Here is a 23,483-nt window from a genome sequence, read left to right on the forward strand (position 1 = left end):
AATAAACAACTTGTGAAATCTTGGGTGCTTTTTAAAGAAAAACTGTAACAAAAGCAGCAACTTGTGTGGTCACGCTCCCACCCAAAGAGATTTTAGGTTTAACTTTCTGCAGTTGGGGTCTTGATGTGAAAGCTATTCTTTCCCCTTCTTAGTTACAGAAAAAAGCTGCAGGTTCTCTGCCAGGAAGTTATTTGAGAGATAATCTGTCTTCTGAATTTTCCTTTTTCCAAGGGTGTATTTATTGGATGTTACTATGTTGGAACAGTTAATTAGTAATACAGAGGAACTTCAATTATCCAAAAGGACATAGGCCAGGAGTATTTCATTCAGTTAATCAAATTCCAGATAATAAAATGCCAGATAACAGTTTAGCCAAAGGTCAGGACCTTGTGATCTTGCTGCGCAATCAGATATTCAGATAATCGAATGCCGGATACTCAAGGTTCCTCTGTAGTTGTTTTATCGACTATTCTGTTTAAGGTTTCCAGAGTTAAGTTATTACAATTCCTTTTGTCATATTTTAACTATTGAGCACAAACAAAGTGTGGTTTGCTTTAAATCCAACGTGATCGGCAGAATTGCAGATGGAACACAATTCCATATATTTACTTTTAAAGTAAGAACAACTTCCTGTCTAGACCATCTTCAGAATACTTTTGAAGGGGTTTGGTCTCGTCCATAAAAATCCCTTTTATTTTGTATGCTTTTTAAAATATTCTCAACAAGAACCAGGAAAACAGCAATAAATGCTAGCCAGCCAGCCACCCAACATCCACACCTTTAAACAAAATCCACATTCTTCTTACCAACAGGCATCATTGCACATGTCTCCATTAAAATCGGATCCTTGCTATGCCAACACATTCCACAAATCCGTGTCCTCTTGGAGGTCTACTGCCATCCTCCTCACAAAACACATTTCCAGGTTTTTTTTTGGCATCTTCAAAAACTTTGCCCTGTAAACTCAAGGCTGGCTCTTCTAATGCAGACTGAGAGTGACAGTGGGGCTAAAACTAACCTCTGAAGGAACCCTCAGCCTAGAAACAAACATTCATCGCCACACACTGTTTACAATCAACTTCATGTCCAGGCAACAAACTGACCCGTTTAGACCTAAGCTCATGTCCGTCACCCCAAAAGACTTCACAAGCAAAAACAACCGCGGAAGCTTAAAATTTGCAACAACAAAATAAAAGTGCTGGAAAAATCTCAGCAGGTCTGGCAGCATCTGTAGAGAGAAACCAGTTCACATTTCGAGTTATCTGTTCTGAAGAAGGGTCACTGAGCCTGAAGCGTTAATTCTGATTTCTCTCCACAGACGCTGCCTTGGCCCTACTGAGACTATTCCAGCAATTTCCGTGGTTTTGTTTCTCCTCACCGTCCAGGCCGAGCTGCAGAGGGGGGCCGCGTCCTTCAGCCCCTTCACCTCAAAGCCCTGCCGCCTCAGCTCCGGGATCTTCTCCAACATGAAGAAATAGAAAGGATTTCTCGTCGGTTTCTTCCGCGACATCGTGACCTCGGTCCGAGAGCGGCCTGGGCGGGAGGGAGGGAGAAAGGGCGGAGGGGATCGAGCCGGTCAGATCTGGCTCAATCCGGAAGCCAGCCAATCAGCAACAGGCGCGACAAATTGGCGGCAAATCTTGGGCACAGAGCACGTGATGTGGGTGGGTGTGTGCACGCGCTCTGGCTGCAATCACCACCATGAAGCCTCAGTGACAATTGCTGCTGCATTTCAATCCAGGCAATTGCAACCAAAGTATGGTCTCATTTTCAAACCCTGTCCATTGACATAATAACCACACTTACGTTGGTTTTCTTCTTCCCAGTCCACTGGAGGCTGTAATGTAGTCGAGTTCAATATTTTATGTGGAGAAAATATTCTGCTGATCACTTTAACTGAGTTTCCTCCACTGGGAATATAACTTATTGCGTAGAAAATATTACTTTTCTTTCCCTGTGGCAATATGATTAATATCAAGAGATTGCTAGGACTTCTGGACATGGACATTATGAAATAATTGCCATTAATTTTCTTATGCATATGTAAGTTTTAAAAATAATTTATCTGAATTTTAAATGTCGCAAGATTAGGTTATAATGCAGAACCAGGACTACAGAGCAAAATAAATCTGCTGTTACCATCTGGAATGATGAAGTTATATTTTTACAAGCTGGGAAACAGATGGAGGATATTACACAAAGCTCCTGTACAGCTGGAGTCACAGAGAACTAACCCTTCTTTGTGTAGGTAGAACATAGAACATAGAAAAATACAACGCAGTACAGGCCCTTCGGCCCTCGATGTTGCGCCGATCCAAGCCCACCTAACCTACACTAGCCCACTTTCCTCCATATGTCTATCCAATGCCCGTTTAAATGCCCATAAAGAGGGAGAGTCCACCACTGTTACTGGCAGGGCATTCCATGAACTCACGACTTGCTGAGTAAAGAATCTACCCCTAACATCAGTCCTATACCTACCACCCCTTAATTTAAAGCTATGCCCCCTCGTAATATCTGATTCCATACATGGAAAAAGGTTCTCATGGTCAACCCTATCTAAACCCCTAATCATCTTGTACACCTCTATCAAGTCACCCCTAATCCTTCTTTTCGCCAATGAAAACAGCCCCAAGTGCCTCAACCTTTCCTCATACGATCTTCCTACCATACCAGGCAGCATCCTAGTAAACCTCCTCTGTACCCGTTCCAGTGCCTCCACATCCTTCCTATAGTATGGCGACCAAAACTGCACACAATACTCCAGATGCGGCCTTATACAACTGCAACATGACCTCATGGCTCCGGAACTCAATTCCTCTACCAATAAAAGCCAGTACATCATATGCCTTCTTCACAGCACTATTTACCTGGGTGGCAACTTTCAGAGATCTGTGTACATGGACACCAAGACCCTTCTGCTCATCCACACTACCAAGTATCCGACCATTAGCTCAGTACTCCATCTTCTTGTTACTCTTACCAAAGTGAATCACTTCACACTTAGCGACATTGAACTCCATTTGCCACCTTTCTGCCCAGCTCTGCAGCTTATCTATATCCCACTGTAACCTGCCACATCCTTCCTCACTGTCAACAACTCCACCGACTTTCGTATCATCAGCAAACTTGCTCACCCAACCTTCTAGCCCCTCCTCCAGGTCATTTATAAAAATGACAAGCAGCAATGGTCCCAAAACAGATCCTTGCGGAACACCGCTGGTAACTGCACTCCAAGATGAACCTTTACCATCAACTACTACCCTCTGACTTCTTCCAGCCAGCCAATTCCTAATCCAAACCTCCAACTCCCCCTCAATGCCATACCTCCGTAATTTTTGCAGTAGCCTACCATGGGGAACCTTATCAAACACCTTACTAAAATCCATATACACCACATCAACCGCTTTACCCTCGTCCACCTCCTTAATCACCTTCTCAAAGAATTCAATAAGGTTTGTGAGGCACGACCGGCCCTTCATGAAACCATGCTGACTATCCTGGATCACATTATTCCTATCCAGATGTTCATAAATCCTATCTCTTACAATTCTCTCTAAGACTTTGCCGCAACAGAGGTAAGACTCACCAGCCTATAGTTACTAGGGTTATTCCTACTCCCCTTCTTGAACAAGAGAACCACATTTGCTATCCTCCAGTCTTCTGGCACTATTCCCATAGACAGCGAGGACATAAAAATCAAGGCCAATGGCTCTGCAATCTCCTCCCTTGCTTCCCAGAGAATCCTAGGATAAATGCCATCAGGCCCAGGGGACTTATCTACATTCACCCTTTCCAGAATTTCCAACACCTCTTCCCTACATATCTCAAAGCCATCCATTCTAATTAATTGTGACTCAATATTCACATCGGCAACAATGTCCTGTTCCTGAGTGAATACTGACGAAAAGTATTCATTCAGTGTCTCCCCAATTTCTTCAGCCTCCACACGCAACTTCCCACTACTATCCTTGGCTTTAGGGAACTGTGTCTTTGGCTGTTTCTTTAAAGGTTTGTTTGGAAAGATCAGACAGATTGGAGCTGATGAACTGATGTTGATGTTTTATGTACCATAACTTACTAAAATATCTGAGATGAAACAAATGCCTTCAATACTTTCTTGCATTTATGATGTAACAGTATACATTCAAATGCAACATAGTTATGGTTTGCAAGGGTCGTTTATTGTTTATGGGAAGGCAATGGCTTGGTGATATTGTCACTGGAAGTAGTAATCCAGACACACAGATAACGTCTTGCAGACCCAGGTTTGAGTAGCACCAAGGTAAATGGTGGAATCTGAATTCAACAAAAATCTGAAATTAAAAATCTGAAGATTGTTAAAACCCCTCTGATTCACTAATGCCCTTCAGAGAAGGAAATGTTCCACCTTTACCTGGTCAGGCCTACACATGTGAATGCAAACCCACATCAATGCTCTGAAAGGCCTAACAGCCATTCAGGTGGATTGATAGTTCAAAAACCTCAAAAAAGGAATGCAATCTTAGTGACAGCGGGCATCAGTTAAGACACTGAAAATGATAGCAGCGCACACAGTTTTTTCAACTTTGCAAGCCTTACTAACTAGGGCCTAGCGCAAAAATTGGGAGAGCTGTCTCAGAATCAGACAACAACTTGACATAGGCACACTCACGAAATCATACCTGACAATGTCCCAACACTGTCATGATGGTGGCACAGTGGTAAACTATTGAGAGAAAGTTCTGGGACGTCTTAACATTGACTACAGACCCAATATAGTTACATGGCATCAAGTCAAACACTGGCCAGGGAACCTCCTGCTGATTATCATGTGCCAACCACGACCCCCAGATAAATTAATACTCTATATTAAATACTGTAAGCTCTGAGGGTGCAGAATGTACCCTGGATGGAGGACTTATCTGTCCACTGCCAAGATTATCTCAGTAGCTCTATTGAGCAAGCTGGTTGAGTCCTAAAAGGCTAATAAACAGAGTCTGTGGCAGATGGTGAAGATGGATTTCTTCTTTACAATAAGAATAACCTCCACTATGTTGTCTGGCAGTACCACCATGTTGAATGAGATAGATTTTGAACACATATAGCAACTCAAGTTTGGACATCCAGCAAGTGCTCTGGGCCATCAGCAGTTGCAGAATTGTACATCAACACAATTTGCAAACTCATGGCCATAATCCTCACCCTGCCATTACCATCAAGCTAAGGGATCAATGCTGGTTCAATAAAGAGTGCAGGAGGGCAAGCCAGGAATAGTGTGAAACATACCTAAAACAAGGTTTTAATCTAGTCAAGCTACAAAACGGGACCACGTGCATGCTAAGCAGCATAAATTGTAAGTAAGCATTTCCATGACAAATGGATCAGATTTAAGATCATAAGAAGGATTTGAGCTACCGGGAGAGGCTGGGGTTGTTTTCCCTGGAGCGTCAGAGGCTGAGGGATGAACTTATAGAGGTTTACAAAATTATGAGGGGCATGGATAGGATTCATAGACAAAGTCTTTTCCCTGAGGTGTGGGAGTCCAGAACTAGAGGGCGTAGGTTTAGGGTGAGAGGGGAAAGATATTAAAGAGACCTGAAAGACAACTTTTTAACACAGAGGGTGGTATGTATATGGAATGAGCTGCCAGAGGAAGTGGTGAAGGCTGGTACGATTGCAACATTTAAAAGGCATTTGGATGGGTATATGAATAGGAAGGGTTTGGAGAGATATGGGCCAGGTGCTGGCAGGTGGGACTAGGTTGGGTTGGGTTATCGAGTCGGCATGGATGTGTTGGATCGAAGGGTCTGTTTCCTTCTGTACATCTCTATGACTCCATAAGTATGGACAGAAGCATGCTGGTCAGCCCTTTGAGCTTGGTCTGCATTCATAGGATCATGGTTGATTCAACATTCGTCATGTCCACTTTCCTGCCCTTTCCCCATAAACCTTGATAACCCTACTGATGAAGAATATATAGTTCTCAGCCTTAAGTTTACACAAGGACTCTATCTCCACAGCCGTCTGTGACAAGGAATTCCCCCAAAGACACACAGCCCTCTGAAAGAAGATATTCATCCTAATCCAGTCTTCAAGTGGCCCTGCTTTATTCTGAGACTATGCCCTCTGGTCCTTCTCAGCAATTACCCTGTCAAGCTCCTTCAGGATTCTATATGTTTTAATGAGATCACCTCACATTTTTCTCATCTCTAGGAAGTAAATCCCAACCTCTTTAGCCTTTGCTCAAGATATTCTCTCCATATCATAGATCATCCTAGTGAACATTTAAGCTCTGCCACTCCCAGTCATATAGAAGTGAAACTGACAACCTAGGATAGCATGACCACTGAATCCATTCAGCTATTTAGTGAAACTAGCAACCCAATTTAAGGATGCAAGGCACAACATACAAGTTGTAGAGAGATACAAGACTGGTTTACTGCAGACCTTACCCAGTGCCTATGCTCTAAGGGAGAAACTAGGGCAAGTTTTGAAAAGACTAGAGACAGACAATATGATCACAAAAATTGAACAGAGAAATTGAGTTACTCCCACAGTGTAGTGCAAAAGGCAGATGGTACTGTAAGAATATGTGGCTGTGATTCGGGGATTCAGCAAGCCTATGCATTCTGAATGCAGTGGCAATGTGCTAAAGGGCAAGGCAAAGCAGAGAGCATCTACGTAAGCTCAAAGTGAGCGAGCGCTAAGAAAGCAAGCAAAGAGACCTGAAATACATGAAGTGTGCATGTGCCCCCATGTACACAATTACCCAATAGTATTGTAATAGAAGGTGTCAGAGAATTCCAGAGTTGTACATTGAAGTACTGTAGTGTATTCTGAGGTCAACCATGATAATGTGATGAGGCTGGTGTTTTGCCAGCATCAACTTCTGTGAATGAAGGGTCAAGGCTGTCACTGACAATGAAATGTTGGTGAATGGAGATGCAGATGGAGGCCTGGAGCCAGAGCCCTTAGTGGCAAGGAAGACTCACAAACCTTTGAGAGAGGAATTTCCACCTCATCTCAGTCTTAAATTGGTGCCCCTTAATTCTGAGATTATGCCCTCAGGTCCTAGCCTCTCCCATAAGAGGAAACATCCTCTCAGAATTTACCCTGTCAAGCCCCTTTAGAATCCAAAATGTTTCAATGAGATCACCTTTCATTCTTCTAATTTCCAGTAGGAGAATTTTTTTCCCTGAGCATCTTATTGTAGTCTCCGCCTTTAATGCCTATACTGATGGTCAAAATTATTTTGGTTTGCCTTCTCAAATCCTGTATCAGTTTGCACAAGCTGTATCTGAATATTCTGAAACTTCTACCTGTAGGTCTCAGGGACAACTTGTACTCACTGAAAATAGCCCTTTTTTTAACCATTTTCTAATCCACAGCAGCCTCCTCAGAAAGGAAGGTATAAACCTCACAACCTCTGACCATTTTGGACAAACAGTTTTCAGTTTTCTTTTGACCACCTCAATTGCTTAGCTGTCTTTCAAAAAACTAAAGCTTACCTCAGCATCTCTTTCATAAAAACTTGGGGGGATGGAACTGGCAAAAATTTTAACAACCCACCACTGGTCTTGGATTAGACACTGATCATTCTTCATCAGAATATTTCTGTGGCCAGAGGCCTCCTTTTTTTTTATTTCCAGCCTTTTTAAGTAAATATTCCCTCTCTCATTATCTCTCCCATCTCTCTTTTTGCCATTCTTTATCCCTTTGCAATTCTAGTTTCAGCTTCTCATGTTTTTTTTTCCCTTTTCCTCCCTCTGAAGTGCTCTTTCCTTTTATTTGTCCTCTCACAAAAGTGCTTCTCTTTCAATTTTAAGATTTTTCTTTTATGGTTCTCTTTCTTTACCAAACTCAGGTTTTTTTCATTTCATATTCATATCGAAGCTCTTTCCTGTAAAACTGAATTTCTGCTAATCCAATTGAACCACCAAGTAGATTGTCTTCCTTCTATTCCAATTTCAAAAGCTGTGCTATTATCCCAAGTATGTTTGCTGCCCTAACCTCCTGCTTTTAATTCTAATTTCAGGTTGTCCACCAATTCTAAAATGCTAGCCTAGGTTATTTTTTATAAATCACTCGGATAAATCTTCCAGCTGCTAAACTCATTTTGGTTTAATAGTGCACAAGAAACATAGCTTTGTTTCTTTTATCTTTCTCGAATTACTGTTACTCTATTTCCAATTAAATGTTGTCAGTGTTGCATTTCCTGCTGGAGTCCTGACTTTCATGTTATGACCAAGGCTGGAGGAATGCACAGCTTTTTACTTATCCAACGATACCTTGGGTCACAATATAAAGTTAATTATTTTATCCAGTTCCTGAAAAGGCAATTGTATGCTCTTTCTCAATATTAGATTTGGAAGAAAGTGAGCTATTAACCAGGATCCTTTAATCAAGACAAATTTATTGGTTTATTATAAAATAGATGCAGAAATGGTTAACACACACGGCTTGCAATATGAAAATATAAATATCTATCCCACCTAATAACCCAAAACATAAAACACACACAAACCATGTCAGGTAAAGGAAACAAATGGATTTCACTCTGCAGAGATGTAATTCAGGGAAAAAAAACTTTTGACTGATAACTATTAGTTCTGGAACACAAAAAGTAAAAGGTTTGACAGATTGATATGGCTGTTGATCTGTTGTTCTGGCACAAAAAGACCAGTGTTGCTGAACAAGTAGTTGTCATGGGACCCTTTACAGCCACAGCCATTCAGGATATTTCAACAAACTCTTTCAAAGGCTTTTCATACCAAAACAGCTGAACCAGTTATGACACTGGACCCACAACAAGTATCTTTCCAGGAACAGGAAAGCTAAACTGGAAAGCTTCTCTGCTTCAGCAGGCTAGTCACTAACTACAACAAACAATATTTAAAGCAGACACTGCAACCTGACAGTCATAAACCCAAGCAGGGATCTCCAATAAATAAGTAGTTATCATAAGAACACCTTGTTAAAGAAGAGTTCCAAGGTACTTTAATTGACCTGCATTTTAAAAAAATCCAGGTATCCACAATTCAGCAAACTCAAGTCTACAAAAACTATTAAATATAAAGCCCCCATAACAGAGGGTCAACAGATGGTGGTGAACATTTTCAATGCATTTTATATGCAAGGAAATAAGTTGTCAGGTGATAATGGTTGTGTTATGCAGAGGGCCAGAATTGTAATTCTGGAAAGGTACAGAACACGGTTGCTTTGTGACCATTGTGATCAACACTAAGAGATGAGTTTGTCAAAGAGTCTCGCAAGAAGCTACCTTTGGTGGGCAGGGTTATATAAGAACATGGAAGATGTAGTAAAACAATATAGAATTTGTCAAGCTGCAGAAAAGAAACTGCCATTGGTACCTTTGCTGCCATGGAATTAGCCAGCTGGAGTGTGGCAGCGGCTGCACATTGACATTGCAAAATTTGAAGGACAACAGCTGTTCTTTGTGGTAGATTGTCACTCAGAGTGGATTGAGAGATTTCCAATAAATCAAAATTCAAAACTCTATATATTTTGCATAGTTCAATTGTTGCATATAGATTATCAAGTCTGAGAACAAAGTTAATGTTTAGAAAGTTTGGATTAAGGATTCTCTTAAGAATAGGAAATGACTGGTTAAGTTAGATTTTTAAATGAATCCTAAAAAAGGAATACATGTTAAGTTAGGTTTGGAAATCAATGAAAAATATTGACATTATGTTGTGTGGAATTTTGAACATTATGTAATGTATTCTTTGAGGAGGGGTGAGTGCAATAGCACCCTCCTGTGGCCATTTATGCATTTATGCTTCTCTTCAGTGATTCCAGAATTACCCAGTTTTTGATGAGTCTTGATTTCAAATGTGCTGTGTCCTATGTCTGTCCTGCAAAGATATCACATAATACCTTTCTTCTGAAAGGAACATGTAACAAACTAGAGCTTTGAACATATTTATTGTTGAAATGGATTTGAGTACATAGAACATAGAACAATATAACACAGAACAGGCCCTTCGGCCCACGAAGTTGTGCTGAACATATGTCCAAGCTTACGCACCTATCCATGTACCTATCCAATTGCCACTTAAAGGTCACCAGTGATTCTGACTCTGCCACTCCCACAGGCAGCATATTCCATGCCCCCATCACTCTCCGGGTAAAGAATCTACCCCTGACATCCCCCCTATACCTTCCACCTTTCACCTTAAATTTATGTCCCCTTGTAACACTCTGTTGTACCCAGGGAAAAAGTCTCTGACTGTCAACTCTATCTATTCCCCTGATCATCTTATAAAAGTCTATCAAGTCACCCCTCATCCTTCGCCGTACCAATGAGAAAAGGCCTAGCACTCTCAACCTATCCTCGTACGACCTATTCTCCATTCCAGGCAACATTCTGTTAAGTCTCCTCTGCACCCTCTCCAAAGCTTCCACATCTTTCCTAAAGTGAGGCGACCATAACTGCATGCAGTACTCCAAATGGGGCCTTACCAAGGTCCTGTACAGCTGCAACATCACCTCACGACTCTTGAATTCAATCCCTCTGCTAATGAAGCTAATACACCATAGGCCTTCTTACAAGCTCTATTCACCTGAGTGGCAACTTTCAAAGAGCTATGAACATAGACCTCAAGATCCCTCTGCTCCTCCACCTTACTAAGAACCCTACCATTAACCCTGTATTCCACATTCTTATTTGTCCTTCCAAAATGGACAACCTCACACTTGACAGGATTGAACTCCATCTGCCACTCCTCAGCCCAGCTCTGAATCATATCTAAGTCCCTTTGCAGCCGACAACAGCCCTCCTCACTGTCCACAACTCCACCAATCTTCGTATTGTCTGCAAAATTTACTGACCCACCCTTCGACTCCCTCTCCCAAGTCATTAATAAAAATTACAAATGGCAGAGGACCCAGAACTGATCCCTGCGGAACTCCACTTGTAACTGGGCTCCAGGCTGAATATTTACCATCTACCACCACTCTCTGACTTCGACCGGTTGGCCAGTTCTCTATCCAACTGGCTAAATTTCCCACTATCCCATGCCTCCTGACTTTCCACATAAGCCTACCATGGGGAACCTTATCAAATGCCTTACTAAAATCCATGTACATTACATCCACTGCTCTACCCTCATCCACATGCTTGGTCACCTCCTCAAAGAATTCAATAAGACTTGTAAGGCAAGACCTACCCCTCACAAATCCATGCTGGCTGTCCCTAATCAAGCAGTGTCTTTCTAGATACTCATAGATCCTATGCCTCAGTACCCTTTCCATTACTTTGCCTACCACCGAAGTAAGACTAACTGGTCTGTAATTCCCGGGGTTATCCCTATTCCCTTTTTTGAACGGGGCACAACATTCGCCACTCTCCAGTCCCCTGGTACCACCCTCATTGACAGTGAAGACGATAAGATCATTGCCAATGGTTCTGCAATTTCCTCTCTTGCTTCCCACATAATCCTAGGATATATCCCATCAGGTCCGGGGACTTGTCTATTCTCAAGTTTTTCAAAATGCCCAACACATCTTCCTTCCTAACAAGTATCTCCTCTAGCTTACCAGTCCGTTTCATACTCTCCTCTTCAACAATACGGTCCTCCTCATTTGTAAATACTGAAGAAAAGTACGCATTCAAGACCTCTTCTATCTCTTCCAACTCAATACACAGTCTCCCACTACTGTCCTTGATCGGACCTACGCTCGTTCTCGTCATTCTCATGTTTCTCACATATGCATAAAAGGCCTTGGGGTTATCCTTGATCCTACTCACCAAAGATTTTTCATGCCCTCTCTTAGCTCTCCTAATCCCTTTCTTCAGCTCCCTCCTGCTATCCTGTATCCCTCCAACGCTCTGTCTGAACCTTATTTCCTCAACCTTATATAAGTCTCCTTCTTCCTCTTCACTAGACATTCAACCTCCCTCATCAACCAAGGTTCCCTCACACGACCATCTCTTTCCTGCCTGACAGGTATATACATATCAAGGACATGTCATATCTGTTCCTTGAAAAAGTTCCACATTTCAATGACATCCTTCCCTGACAGCCTATGCTCCCAACTTATGCTCCTCAGATCCTGTCTTGCAGCATCGTATTTACCCTTCCCCCAATTGTAAAACCTCCCCTGTTGCACGCACCTATCTTTCTCCATAACCAAGGTGAAAGTCACAGAATTGTGGTCACCATCACCAAAATGCTCACCCACTAACAAGCCCATCACTTGTCCCGGTTCATTACCGAGTACCAAATCCAATATGGCCTCCCCTCTGGTCGGACAATCTACATACTGAGTTAGAAAAGCTTCCTGGACACACTGCACAAACACCACCCTGCCCAATCTACTTGATCTAAAGAGCTTGGGAAGTTGAAATAGCCCATTACTACTGCCCTGTGGCTTCTGCACCTTTCCAAAATCTGTTTCCCAATCTGTTTCTCCACATCTCTGCTGCTATTGGGGGGCCTATAGTAAACACCCAACAAGGTGACTGCTCCTTTCCTACTTCTGACTTCAGCCCATACTACCTCCAAAGGCAGATTCCCCCTCGAACTGCCTTTCTGCAGCCATTATACCATTTCTAATTAACAACGCCACACCCCCTCCTTTTTTTACCATCCTTCCTAATCTTACCGAAACATCTGTAGCCAGGAACCTCCAACAAGCATTCCTGTCCCTCTTCTATCCACGTTTACGTGATGGCCACAACATTGTAGTCCCAAGTATGTCTAAACAGAGTATATATAAACAGAATTTTTTTGTCTTCAGAGTGAGATATCTCTAATTTTAGCTGCAAAAGCAGGCAAGTAATAAATACTTTTAGAGATATAGGGACAAGTCAATTGTTGATGGTGGCAGATGATGAGAGATTTCCCTCTAGAAGGTTTGCCACATGAAAATGTGTTGATGCAGTGTACTAAGTGAGATTAATTTCTCCATGGCATAAAGTTAATATGAATTGCTTTAATTTCTGATAGTTGAGAGATTGTGTCTTAGGTTATGGTTTTCTCAATGTTGGGAAATATACTAGCAAGAGATAAAGTATTTCCATCTGCAGAAGAGAACAGTAATAATGCATAAATGAGGGGTGAGGTTATCAATTTTATGTTCTGACATTAATAAGGAATACTGGTTCTACAGTTGCTTAATATTTAAACAATGTTGAGTTTAGTTTGTTTGTTACAGTATAAGTCGAAATTTTGTCATGTGATTCCATTATGTCAGACACTGAGAATTCAAGTCTCTTTTCAAATTTATTGGTTTCTAAGGAATTTGAAACTCTTTGCCTGCATTATTCATTTTTTCAATTCAAAATTTAATGAAAAATTGCAACCATTAGGAGGATTTCTGACCAGGATAAAGACCTTTGAAGATCCTAATAGACTGAAATCAAAGACAAGGAGAGAATAAATAATATAATGGGGGCGGCACGGTGGCACAGTGGTTAGCACTGCTGCCTCACAGCGCCTGTAGACCCGGGTTCAATTCCCGACTCAGGCGACTGACTGTGTGGAGTTTGCACGTTCTCCCCGTGTCTGCGTGGGTTTCCTCCGGGTGCTCCGGTTTCCTCCCACAGTCCAAAGATGTGCGGTTCAGGTGAATTGGCCAAGCTAAATTGCCCGTAGTGTTAGGTAAGGGGTAAATGTAGGGGTATGGATGGGTTGCGCTTCGGCGGGTCGGTGTGGACTTGTTGGGCCGAAGGGCCTGTTTCCACACTGTAAATCTAATCTAAAAAAAAATAATCAGTTACCTCCTTGAAACATCCATCGGAAAGATTATGGCATGATGTTGCTCAGAGTTTCTTCTGCTGCACAATCAGCTTTGACAGAAACCTGGTAAAGATGGACTAAGAACATTTAACCCTTTAAATAATATCCTTTCTCTGGACAGAAATAATCCACATGGACGAAAGGCCTTGTGTATCAGCAAAATGATGATTCTATATTCTTTTGAAGTCATTAAAACAAATATGTAAGTGATGGTGTATGATCATTCTCACAGGGTACTAAAGAAAAAACTTATGACCTGCATGACATCTTTGTGGGTCAAGGAAGCTTCAATGTAGGGGAGTTATAGAGAACTTGGCTAAAATTGTACAGTAATCCATTTTAAAAGGTGATAAATCTACATCTGCAACTGAAACCTGTTAGTTTTGAATCAACAGCTAGCAATATAGTGACATCAACTCAAGAGGAAACATGAGAATTATCAGACAATAATATTTAAATGAAAAGCAAAAAATAGTTTAGAATTGTTTGTACCTGATCAACTTCCTTTATTTATTTGAAGAAATAACAGGATGATATAACATAAACCAGAATCTTTTAATAACCTTCCTCAGGAAAGGTAGTTACAAAAGTTGAAAGTAGTAGCTGTTCAAAGTAAATATGGATGAGAGGTTTTCTGAAGAAAGCAGTGAAAATGAACCCAGGAAAAAGGGTCAAGGTAGTACATGCTGAGTGGAATACCTCAGCAATACTTGTTGGAAGCCCTATTCTTTCCAACTAATTATTGACCAATTCAGAAACAGAATGTAATCTCATAAATTTCACAGGTAACATTGAATGAAGTGGGCAGCCAATATGAGGATGAGTATTGTCAGTTATTCTATAATGCGGTAGTTGCATACTTGTGCAACCCTGTGTTGTAGAAAAATTGCACTTTAGAAACTGCGCTTAAAGTGTTGATGATGTAATCACATTACAGCCAACATATAATTTAAAAGTTTGTGCTTTAGAAACAGCGTCCCGAATTCGTCAATCGCATTTTAGCGAATTCACATTGATGAAATGCTTGTTCTAGCAGAACAACCTGTACAGTATAATTAACCAGATTAAATTTGTGCTTTTTGACAGTTCAGTGGCAGGTGAAACTTGTTATGGGTGCCTAAAAGAACTGAAATGGCTGCTGCATGCAAACTTTGGTACACAGTTAAAATAAAAATGAAACTAAAAATGATCTGGGAGTTGACAGTGAAGTTACTATTTAATAGGTTACACTTTTTCTTCTTTATTTGGTCTTGGATGACACAGTGAAGATGATATTGATTATCCATGCTTGGTTGCCCTGAGAGGATATTTGTGATCTTTTCTTTGAACCATCACAGTGCTTGTCATGGTAGCTTCTCCCAATGAACACATCTATATTTTTTCCAGAATACTGATCTATCAGTTACAGAGGAATTGCAAGATACAATGGATATATGGTTAAATGCACCATAAATTTGCTCATAGTATGGAGCTCTCTTGGCTTCCATAAGAATTAATTATTTACCTAAATTTCTTATTTAAATTTATTTAATCAATTCTTTATTTAAATTTATTATTTAAATCTTCACTTTGCTCTTAAAAATAAGAGAAAATCAGAGATTCCTTAGAAACAAGGTCCAGCTGTGATGCCATTTCATTTTTTGGAACCAAACATCATTCTCATAATGTTTTTCTATAGTATTGTCTTTGATTTGGAACCGATCAAGGAGATGAAAATATTCTAATATTGCAACCTGGTCATCCTGCAGTTACAAACGTAGTGCTTGTAAGATGGTTATGTTTAATTGTCCTTTTTTAAACTACAGAAAAACAGAATGTTGCGAAGAAGGGGTTGATGTGAAGTTGTACTGGACTTTATCTGATGACAAACCAAGTGATGGTTACAATCATGACACAGGACCGAGGTTAAGATTTAATGAACCCAGGTGCCATATTTCACACCTGGAAACAAAGGTGGGAAACTTTCTGTCTTACATTTCTTTGGACAGAAAGAATAATAGAGAGTGGTCTCACAGGCAGAAAAAGCTATAGATTCGATCAGGCAGCAGAGGACTCTCTGCAAGCTACCAAGCAGATCACAGGAGAAAAAACAGTCTCCTGTCAGAGAGATGCTGCCTGTAGCATTCTAAAAACTCTGGCAAATTTGCCAAGGTGAAGTCATAAGGAGAAATCATTGAATTGGATCTCACTGTTAGCAGTTGGTTGAGGAAATCTCTAAAAACTGAGTTACGGATCTTTTGATAGTAGCTTGATGTCATGAATTGGCTAAACAGGAAGAGGTGAATATTTTAGAAGTTGGAAATAAGTGGGGGTTGTTTCCTAAAAAATCTGTAACTCTCAGGAAAGCATGCTGTATGTGGCATGGGGTTTTCGGTCATGTTGAGATACTAACCAAGGTTATCATTTCTGTAGTTTATTGTAATAAGTGGCACTGAAGTAGAGTCCCTACTCTTTTTAATATCTCTGAACAGGTTGATTAGGAAAAAATAGGTTAAATTAAAGAAAAGGTAGAGACTTTTCCACACAAAATAATAAGCAGACCGAGGTAGGAGCCCTCTTGTGGTGCAGTGGTAATGTCCCTACCCCTGGAACTGGGTTCAAGTCCTACCTATTCCAGAGATGTGTAATAACATCTGAACAGACCAATTAGGAAAATAGGTTATTTTTTTAAAAAAGTAAGCAGACCCAGAGATGGGTCTGCAGAACTAACTGTCCCAGGTTGGGACTATCCTATGTATGCCACAAATGGTAGCTCTGTTTGACTGTCCAGCAATAAGTGATGTTTCTCTCCAGTCAGGCATCCTGAGTTAATACAGTTACATCATTGAATGTAACTGTGATTAGGCTGTGATTAGATTGTCTCTTACTGGAAATGGTCATTGCCAGATAAAATTCACAACTAATCTTGGAGGAACTGTTGGGCGAAGTTCACAGCACAGAATCAGATAAGTTAATTGTTGTTTTAAGTCTGTCCAAGAGAAAGGCTGTATTAGTGAGTACAGTGAGTTCTTTCTTGATTATATGTTTTTGGAGATAAGTCTCTTGATTAAACTTAAAATATAAGCCATAGCTATTAATTTAACCTGGGGCAGTGTTTGTAGAGGAATAAGATGGTGTTATTTTGTGGGTCTGTAGATTGTGAAGGAGCAAAAATGGCCTTTGCAATGATATGTACATCTTATCAGATGTGGGAGTTTAAAGAGAGTTTAAGGGTTACTGCGGATATCTGCCATAAATGCTGTTGGATGCGAATCTTATCAGATCGAGTGGATCAATTGGAGAGACAGATAGAAGCGATGAGGAATTTGCAACAGCAACAGTATGTGATGGATGGCAGTTATAGGAAGGGCGGTTAGTCTCAGATACAGTCACGTAGATGGGTTATCTCCAGGAAGGGTAAGGGAGGTAGGCAGCTAGTGCAGGAGTCTTTTGTGGATATACCCATTTCAAACAGGTATACTGTTTTGGAAAATGTAGGGCGTGATGGATTCTCAGGGGAACGTAGCACAAACAGCCAAGTTTCTGGTATTGAGGCTGGTTCTAATCCAACGAGGGGTACGCTGGCTTCCAAGAGATCAATTGTGTTAGGGGATTCTGTCATCAGAGGTACAGACAAATGTTTCTGTGGCCAGCAGAGAAAAAGCAGAATGGTGTGTTGTTTCCCTGGTGCCAGTATCAAGATATCTCAGAGAGGGTGCAGAATGTTCTCATAGGGGGAAAGGGGCCAGCAGGAGGTCATTGTCCACATTGGAACCAATGACATAGGAAGGGAAAGGTTGAGATTCTGAAGGGAGATTACAGAGAGTTAGGCGGAAATTTAAAAAGGAGGTCCTCAAGGGTAGTAATATCTGGATTACTCCCAGTGCTACGAGCTAGTGAGGACAAGAAGAGGAGGACAGAGCAGATGAATGCATGGCTGAGTAGCTGGTGTATGGGAGAAGGAATCACATTTTTGGATCATTGGAATCTCTTTTGGGGTAGAAGTGACCTGTACAAGAAGGACGGATTGCACCTAAAATGGAAATGCAGTAATATATTGGCAGGGAAATTTGCTAGAACTGCTTGGGAGGATTTAAACTAGTAAGGTGGGGGGGGTGGGACCCAGGGAGATAGGGAGGAAAGAGGTCAATCTGAGACGGGTACAGCTGAGAACAGAAGTGAGTCAAACAGTCAGGGCAGGCAGGGACAAGAGAGGACTAATAAATTAAACTGCATTTATTTCAATGCAAGGGGCCTAACAGGGAAGGCAGATGAACTCAGGGCATGGTTAGGAACATGGGACTGGGATATCATAGCAATTACAGAAACATGGCTCAGGGATGGGCAGGACTGGCAGATTAATGTTCCAGGATACAAATCTACAGGAAGGATAGAAAGGGAGGGAATAGCATTACAGCTGTGCTGAGGGAGGGTATTCCTGGAAATACATCCAGGGAAGTGATTTGGGTGGAACTGAGAAATAAGAAAGGGATGATCACATTATTGGGATTGTATTATAGACCCCCCAATAGTCAGAGGGAAATTGAGAAACAAACTTGTAAGGAGGTCTCAGCTATCTGTATGAATAACAGAGTGGTTATGGTGGGAGATTTTAACTTTCCAAACATAGACTGGCACTGCCATAGTGTTAAGGGTTTAGATGGAGATGAATTTGTTAAGTGTGTCCAACACAATTTTCGGATTCAGTATGTAGATGTATCTACTAGAGAAGGTGCAAAACTTGACCTACTCTTGGGAAATAAGGCAGGGCAGGTGACTGAGGTGTCAGTGGGGGAGCACTTTGGGGCCAGCAACCATAATTCTATTGGATTTAAAATAATGATGGAAAAGGATAGATCATATCTAAAAGTTGAAGTTCTAAATTGGACAAAGGCCAATTTTGACGGTATTAGGCAAGAACTTTTGAAAACTGATTGGAGGCAGATGTTCGCAGGTAAAGGGACGGCTTTCAGAAATGAGATAACAAGAATCCAGAGAAAGTATATTCCTGTCAGGGTGAAAGGGAAGGCTGATAGGTATAGGGAATGCTGGATGACTAAAGAAATTGAAGGTTTGGTTAAGAAAAAGAAGGAAGCATATGTAAAGTATAGACAGGATAGATCGAGTGTATCCTTAGAAGAGTATAAAGGAAGTAGGAGTACACTTAAGAGGGAAATCAGGAGGGCAAAACGGGGACATGAGATAGCTTTGGCAAACAGAATTAAGGAGAATCCAAAGGGTTTTTACAAATATATTAAGGGCAAAAGGGTAACTAGGGAGACAATAGGGCCCCTCAAAAATCAGCAAGACTGCCTTTGTGTGGAGCCACAGAAAATGGGAGAGCATAAGAAGTACAGTTAGTAAGTTTGCAGATAACACCAAAATTGGAGGTGTAGTGGACAGCGAAGAGGGTTACCTCAGAATACAACAGGATCTTGACCAGATGGGCCAATGGGCTGAGAAGTGGCAGATGGAGTTTAAATCAGATAAATGCGAGGTGCTGCATTTTAGGAAAGCAAATTTTAGCAGGACTTATACACTTAATGGTAAGGTCCTAGGGAGTGTTGCTGAACAAAGAGACCTTGGAGTGCAGCTTCATTGCTCCTTGAAAGTGGAGTCGCAGGTAGGTGGATAGTGAAGAAGACATTTGGTATGCTTTCCTTTATTGGTCAGTGTATTGAGTACAGAAGTTAGGAGGTCATGTTGCGGCAGTACAGGACATTGGTTAGGCCACTGTTGGAATATTGCATGCAATTCTGGTCTCCTTCCTATCGGAAAGATGTTGTGAAACTTGAAAGGGTTCAGAAAAGATTTACAAGGATGTTGCCAGGGTTGGAGGATCTGAGCTACAGATAGAGGTTGAACAGGCTGGGGCTGTTTTCCCTGGAGCGTCGGAGGCTGAGGGGTGACCTTATAGAGGTTTACAAAATTATGAGGGGCATGGATAGGATAAATAGGCAAAATCTTTTCCCTGGGTTTGGGGAGTCCAGAACTAGAGGGCATAGATTTAGGGTGAGAGGGGAAAGATATAAAAGAGACCTAAGGGGCAACTTTTCCACGCAGAGGGTGGTACATGTATGGAATGAGCTGCCAGAGGATGTGGTGGAGGCTGGTACAATTGCAACATTTAAGAGGCATTTGGATGGGTATATGAATAGGAAGGGTTTAGAGGGATATGGGCCAGGTGCTGGCAGGTGGGACTAGATTGGGTTGGGCAAAGGGTCTGTTTCCATACTGTACATCTTTATGACTCTATGAATCTATGTTGGCGAGCATCCATACTTCAGACCTTATATTAGAGATGAAGATAGTTGTGTCTAGGACGTAATACAGAGGAATTCCTGCAGGGATATCTCTGAACTGAGATAACTAACCTCCAACAACCACAGATATCTTCTGCATGCCAGATATGACTACTCATTAGAGAGTTTACCCCAGTTCCTATTGACTTCAGTTTTGCTAAGGCTCCTTGATGCCAAAATTGGACAAATGTGACCTTAAGGTCAAGGACTGGCACTCTCACCTCACTGTGGGAATCCAGCTCTTTTGTTCATATTTGAACCAAGACTGTAATGAAGTCAAGAGCTGATTGGCTCTGGCACAATCCAAACTAGCCATCTGTGAACAGGTTATTGCTGAGCAGATGCTGCTTATAGCAATGTTGATGACACCTTCCATCATTTTACTGATGATCGAGAGTGGACTGATGGGGTGGTAATTGGCTAAGTTGGATTTGTTTTCTTTTTTGTATACAGGACATACCTGGACAATTTTCCACATTGTCAGGTAGATGCCAGTACTAACTGCACTGAAAAGCTTGGCAAGGGGTGCAGCAAACTCTGGAGCCCAAGTTTTCAGTACTATTGATGGAATGTTTGTCAGACCCTTAAATCATACTATCATGTAAACAGTGTCTTAAATCATACTATCATGTAGAGTGAATCAAATTGTCTGAAGACTAGACTCTGTGATGCAGGAACCTCTGGAGGAAGCTGAGATGGATCATCTGCTTGACATTACTGGCTGATGATTGTTGCAAACACTTCAGCATTTTGTAATGTTGAGCTCTTCCATCATTTGGGATGGCAATGGTTGTGGAGCCTCCTCTTACAGTGAGTTGGTTAATTATCCACCACCACCATAACTGATTGTGGCAGGTCTGTAGAGGAGAGGTCTGATCCATTGGTTGTGAAATCACTTAGCACTGTGGAACATTTGCTACTTAAACTGGTTTGCAAGTGGGCGAAAGTGAGGAGTGCAGATGCTGGAGATCAGAGTCAAGATTAGAGTGGTGCTGGAAAAGCACAGCAGGTCAGGCAGCATCGGAGGAGCAGGAACATCGAAGTTTCGGGCAAAAGCGTCGATTTTCCTGCTCCTCGGATGCTGCCTGACCTACTAGTGCTTTTCCAGCACCACTCTAATCTTGCCTCTGGTTTGCAAGTAGCCCCGTTTTGTAGCTTCATCGGTTTGACCCGCCATTTTAGGTTTGCCTCATGCTGCTCTTGGTCACTTTTTATATCTACATTCTGGATGTTTTGGTAGTTTCATTAATGAGAATGGATTGCGTTCATCTTGGTGTGATTGGAAAGAATCTTCATGTAACTCACGTATGAAGCAGCAGTTTGGTCGGAGGGAGAATGTCCTTGGGTTGCTGTGATTGACAAGCAACAACTGTCTATTTCCTCTTGTGTCAGGTACCATTCCGACCACTGAAGAGTATTTAATTTCAGTTGACCATTCCCACTCTTCGGTGTTACAAATGCTGTTTAGAGTTCTGCTCAGTCAAGAAGAGCTACTTTCACCGGTCCTTGAACGTTTAGCTCTTTCGTACACATTTGAATCGGGTAGTGATGTGGTCTGGAGCCCAGTGGCGTTTACAAAATCAGAACTGAATGTCGATCAGTGGGCTTTGTTCGATGGCACCACTGAGTCAGAACAAAGTACAAAAAAAAGAGTAGGAGAAAGGTCAAACCCGAAGTGGTAGCGTAAAGAGCACGTTCACATCAAAAAATGTCGACATGCAAAGGCGTGGGGGATCTTTACTTGATTCGAGATGACAGAAAGGGGGTTGTGGTGAGTGTTGAGGTTTTTGAGGCTGGATAGATGAGTGAAGGTAGGGAAATGACCCCTTCATGTGTATTTAGCTTCTGTTGTTATGGAACCCAGTAGGTTAGAATGTAACATTCAGAATCTGGATGATTGTCCCATTTTTTTTTCCAGACAAGGTTGTGAGTTCTGATCATCGTCTCCAGGATTATGTGTCTGAATGCCGCAAGTTCGTTGCGCTGTTGCAGTAAAATTGGGTAACCCTGTACGTTGTGTATACAGATATATCGCAAATCCAAGTGGAGCGTTACAAATTTTATTTTAAAACAGTTTGTGAACTGTCAGGATTTCGTGGTGGGAATAGTGTAGCGGGCATTCTTAATTAAATTCATTAACGTCCGGCGAACTGGCTTTGTACAAACGCGGTTGCATAGCAATTGGAGCGTTTATTACATTCGGAGATGTCTGCGTTTTGTACATTTTCACTGGAATTGAGATCTGTTACATACGGATACAACCCCACAGAAAACAGTGGCTTAAGCCAGGTTCAGTAACAAAAATGAAAATTGAGAAATGAGTAGAATAAGGATGCTTGGATTATGAGCATGTTTTTGTAACGCTGTCAGTTTCAGCTACGGCAGAACCTAAAGCAGCATCAATGAAGCCATGTGATCAGAAAGGTCCATCCTCAGAGAGGGGGATTTTCGACCTTAGCACTTGGAATGAATGTACGTGTTCGATATTGTTTCAAGCCGATATGTAAACTGATTGAAAAACACTCAAAGTCGAGTTTGCGTTTATTTGAATGGTTAAGGCTACGTTCCACCCTTTGGTCTGTCTGTGTTCGGGTGCATAGGAATCCCCACCCCTCGCCACGGTAGATGAGTAACAGGTGCCAGTTAAAGCCTGCTTGATACTTTTGTGTCTTGTCAGTTTCACAGAGGGACACGCGCGCACACACTCAGATTACAATGAGGAATCGGAATTTAATTCATCATCGGGGATTAAATTGTATCGCGTTTTAACAAGAGATTTGGGATGTGAAAGGCGCTGAAAATGTGGCTCTCTGGATTCTCATGGTGGATGCCCATTATCTGCCTGGCAGGTAAGAGTTAAACTACGTTTAACTTAGTAAATGCGATGGTACCGCTGGCTCCCGCAAAAAAAACGATGAATGAACATGGCTGTCCAACGACGGGTTTATCGTTCCTTCCGTACCTTATGTCTGAGATCACCTGCTATTTTGGGGATGTTTCACAATTTACCCGTTAATCCTCTCTCTACCTGCCTACGTTAAATAATGATTGTTCAACTTGTTACTATGCTCTACTATCTCTCGAGTATTTAATTTGAAGATCCGACACTTCCTTCAAGCTTCAAAGTTATTCCTTTGCCAGAGCTAACGAAACCGTTATATGTATCAAGACCGATTGAATATGTATATTTGGGCAGCATAATATGCTAGTTGGTAGCTTATTACAATTTTCAGCAAAAAGGGACCATTCTTTTAAATTTAAAATCTTAGATATTTTAAATGGCATTTTTCTGTGAGTGAATACAAAAGATTTGAAATCCTAATCACCGGAATACTAGACAATGTGTTATTTTCTAAAACTCAGTACGTGACTCATGCCATTCTTAAGACTCGAATGATGTACTGAATCATAAATGGAAAAGACTAGCATTGCGACTATTGTACTAGCTGAATCCTGT

At 41.5% G+C, this 23,483-nt stretch overlaps 2 protein-coding genes across 2 annotated transcripts in view; one reads left to right on the plus strand and one right to left on the minus strand.

Annotated features, from left to right (window-relative positions):
• LOC132820593 (protein maelstrom homolog) overlaps positions 1 to 1,510 on the minus strand; it is a 63,305-nt gene extending 61,795 nt beyond the window's left edge. Inside the window, exon 1 of the mRNA XM_060832798.1 lies at positions 1,379 to 1,510. Within this exon, the coding sequence (XP_060688781.1) occupies positions 1,379 to 1,510 (132 nt within the window). The remainder of the gene's footprint in view (positions 1 to 1,378) is intronic.
• Positions 1,511 to 14,363: 12,853 nt separating this feature from the next.
• Positions 14,364 to 23,483, plus strand: part of LOC132820594 (immunoglobulin-like domain-containing receptor 2) — a 145,723-nt gene continuing 136,603 nt past the window's right edge. Inside the window, exons 1-2 of the mRNA XM_060832799.1 lie at positions 14,364 to 14,421; positions 21,419 to 21,664. Coding sequence (XP_060688782.1) covers positions 14,364 to 14,421; positions 21,419 to 21,664 — 304 coding nt within the window. The remainder of the gene's footprint in view (positions 14,422 to 21,418; positions 21,665 to 23,483) is intronic.

This window comes from Hemiscyllium ocellatum, chromosome 12 (assembly GCF_020745735.1).
Source record: "Hemiscyllium ocellatum isolate sHemOce1 chromosome 12, sHemOce1.pat.X.cur, whole genome shotgun sequence".
Classification (NCBI taxonomy): domain Eukaryota; kingdom Metazoa; phylum Chordata; class Chondrichthyes; order Orectolobiformes; family Hemiscylliidae; genus Hemiscyllium; species Hemiscyllium ocellatum.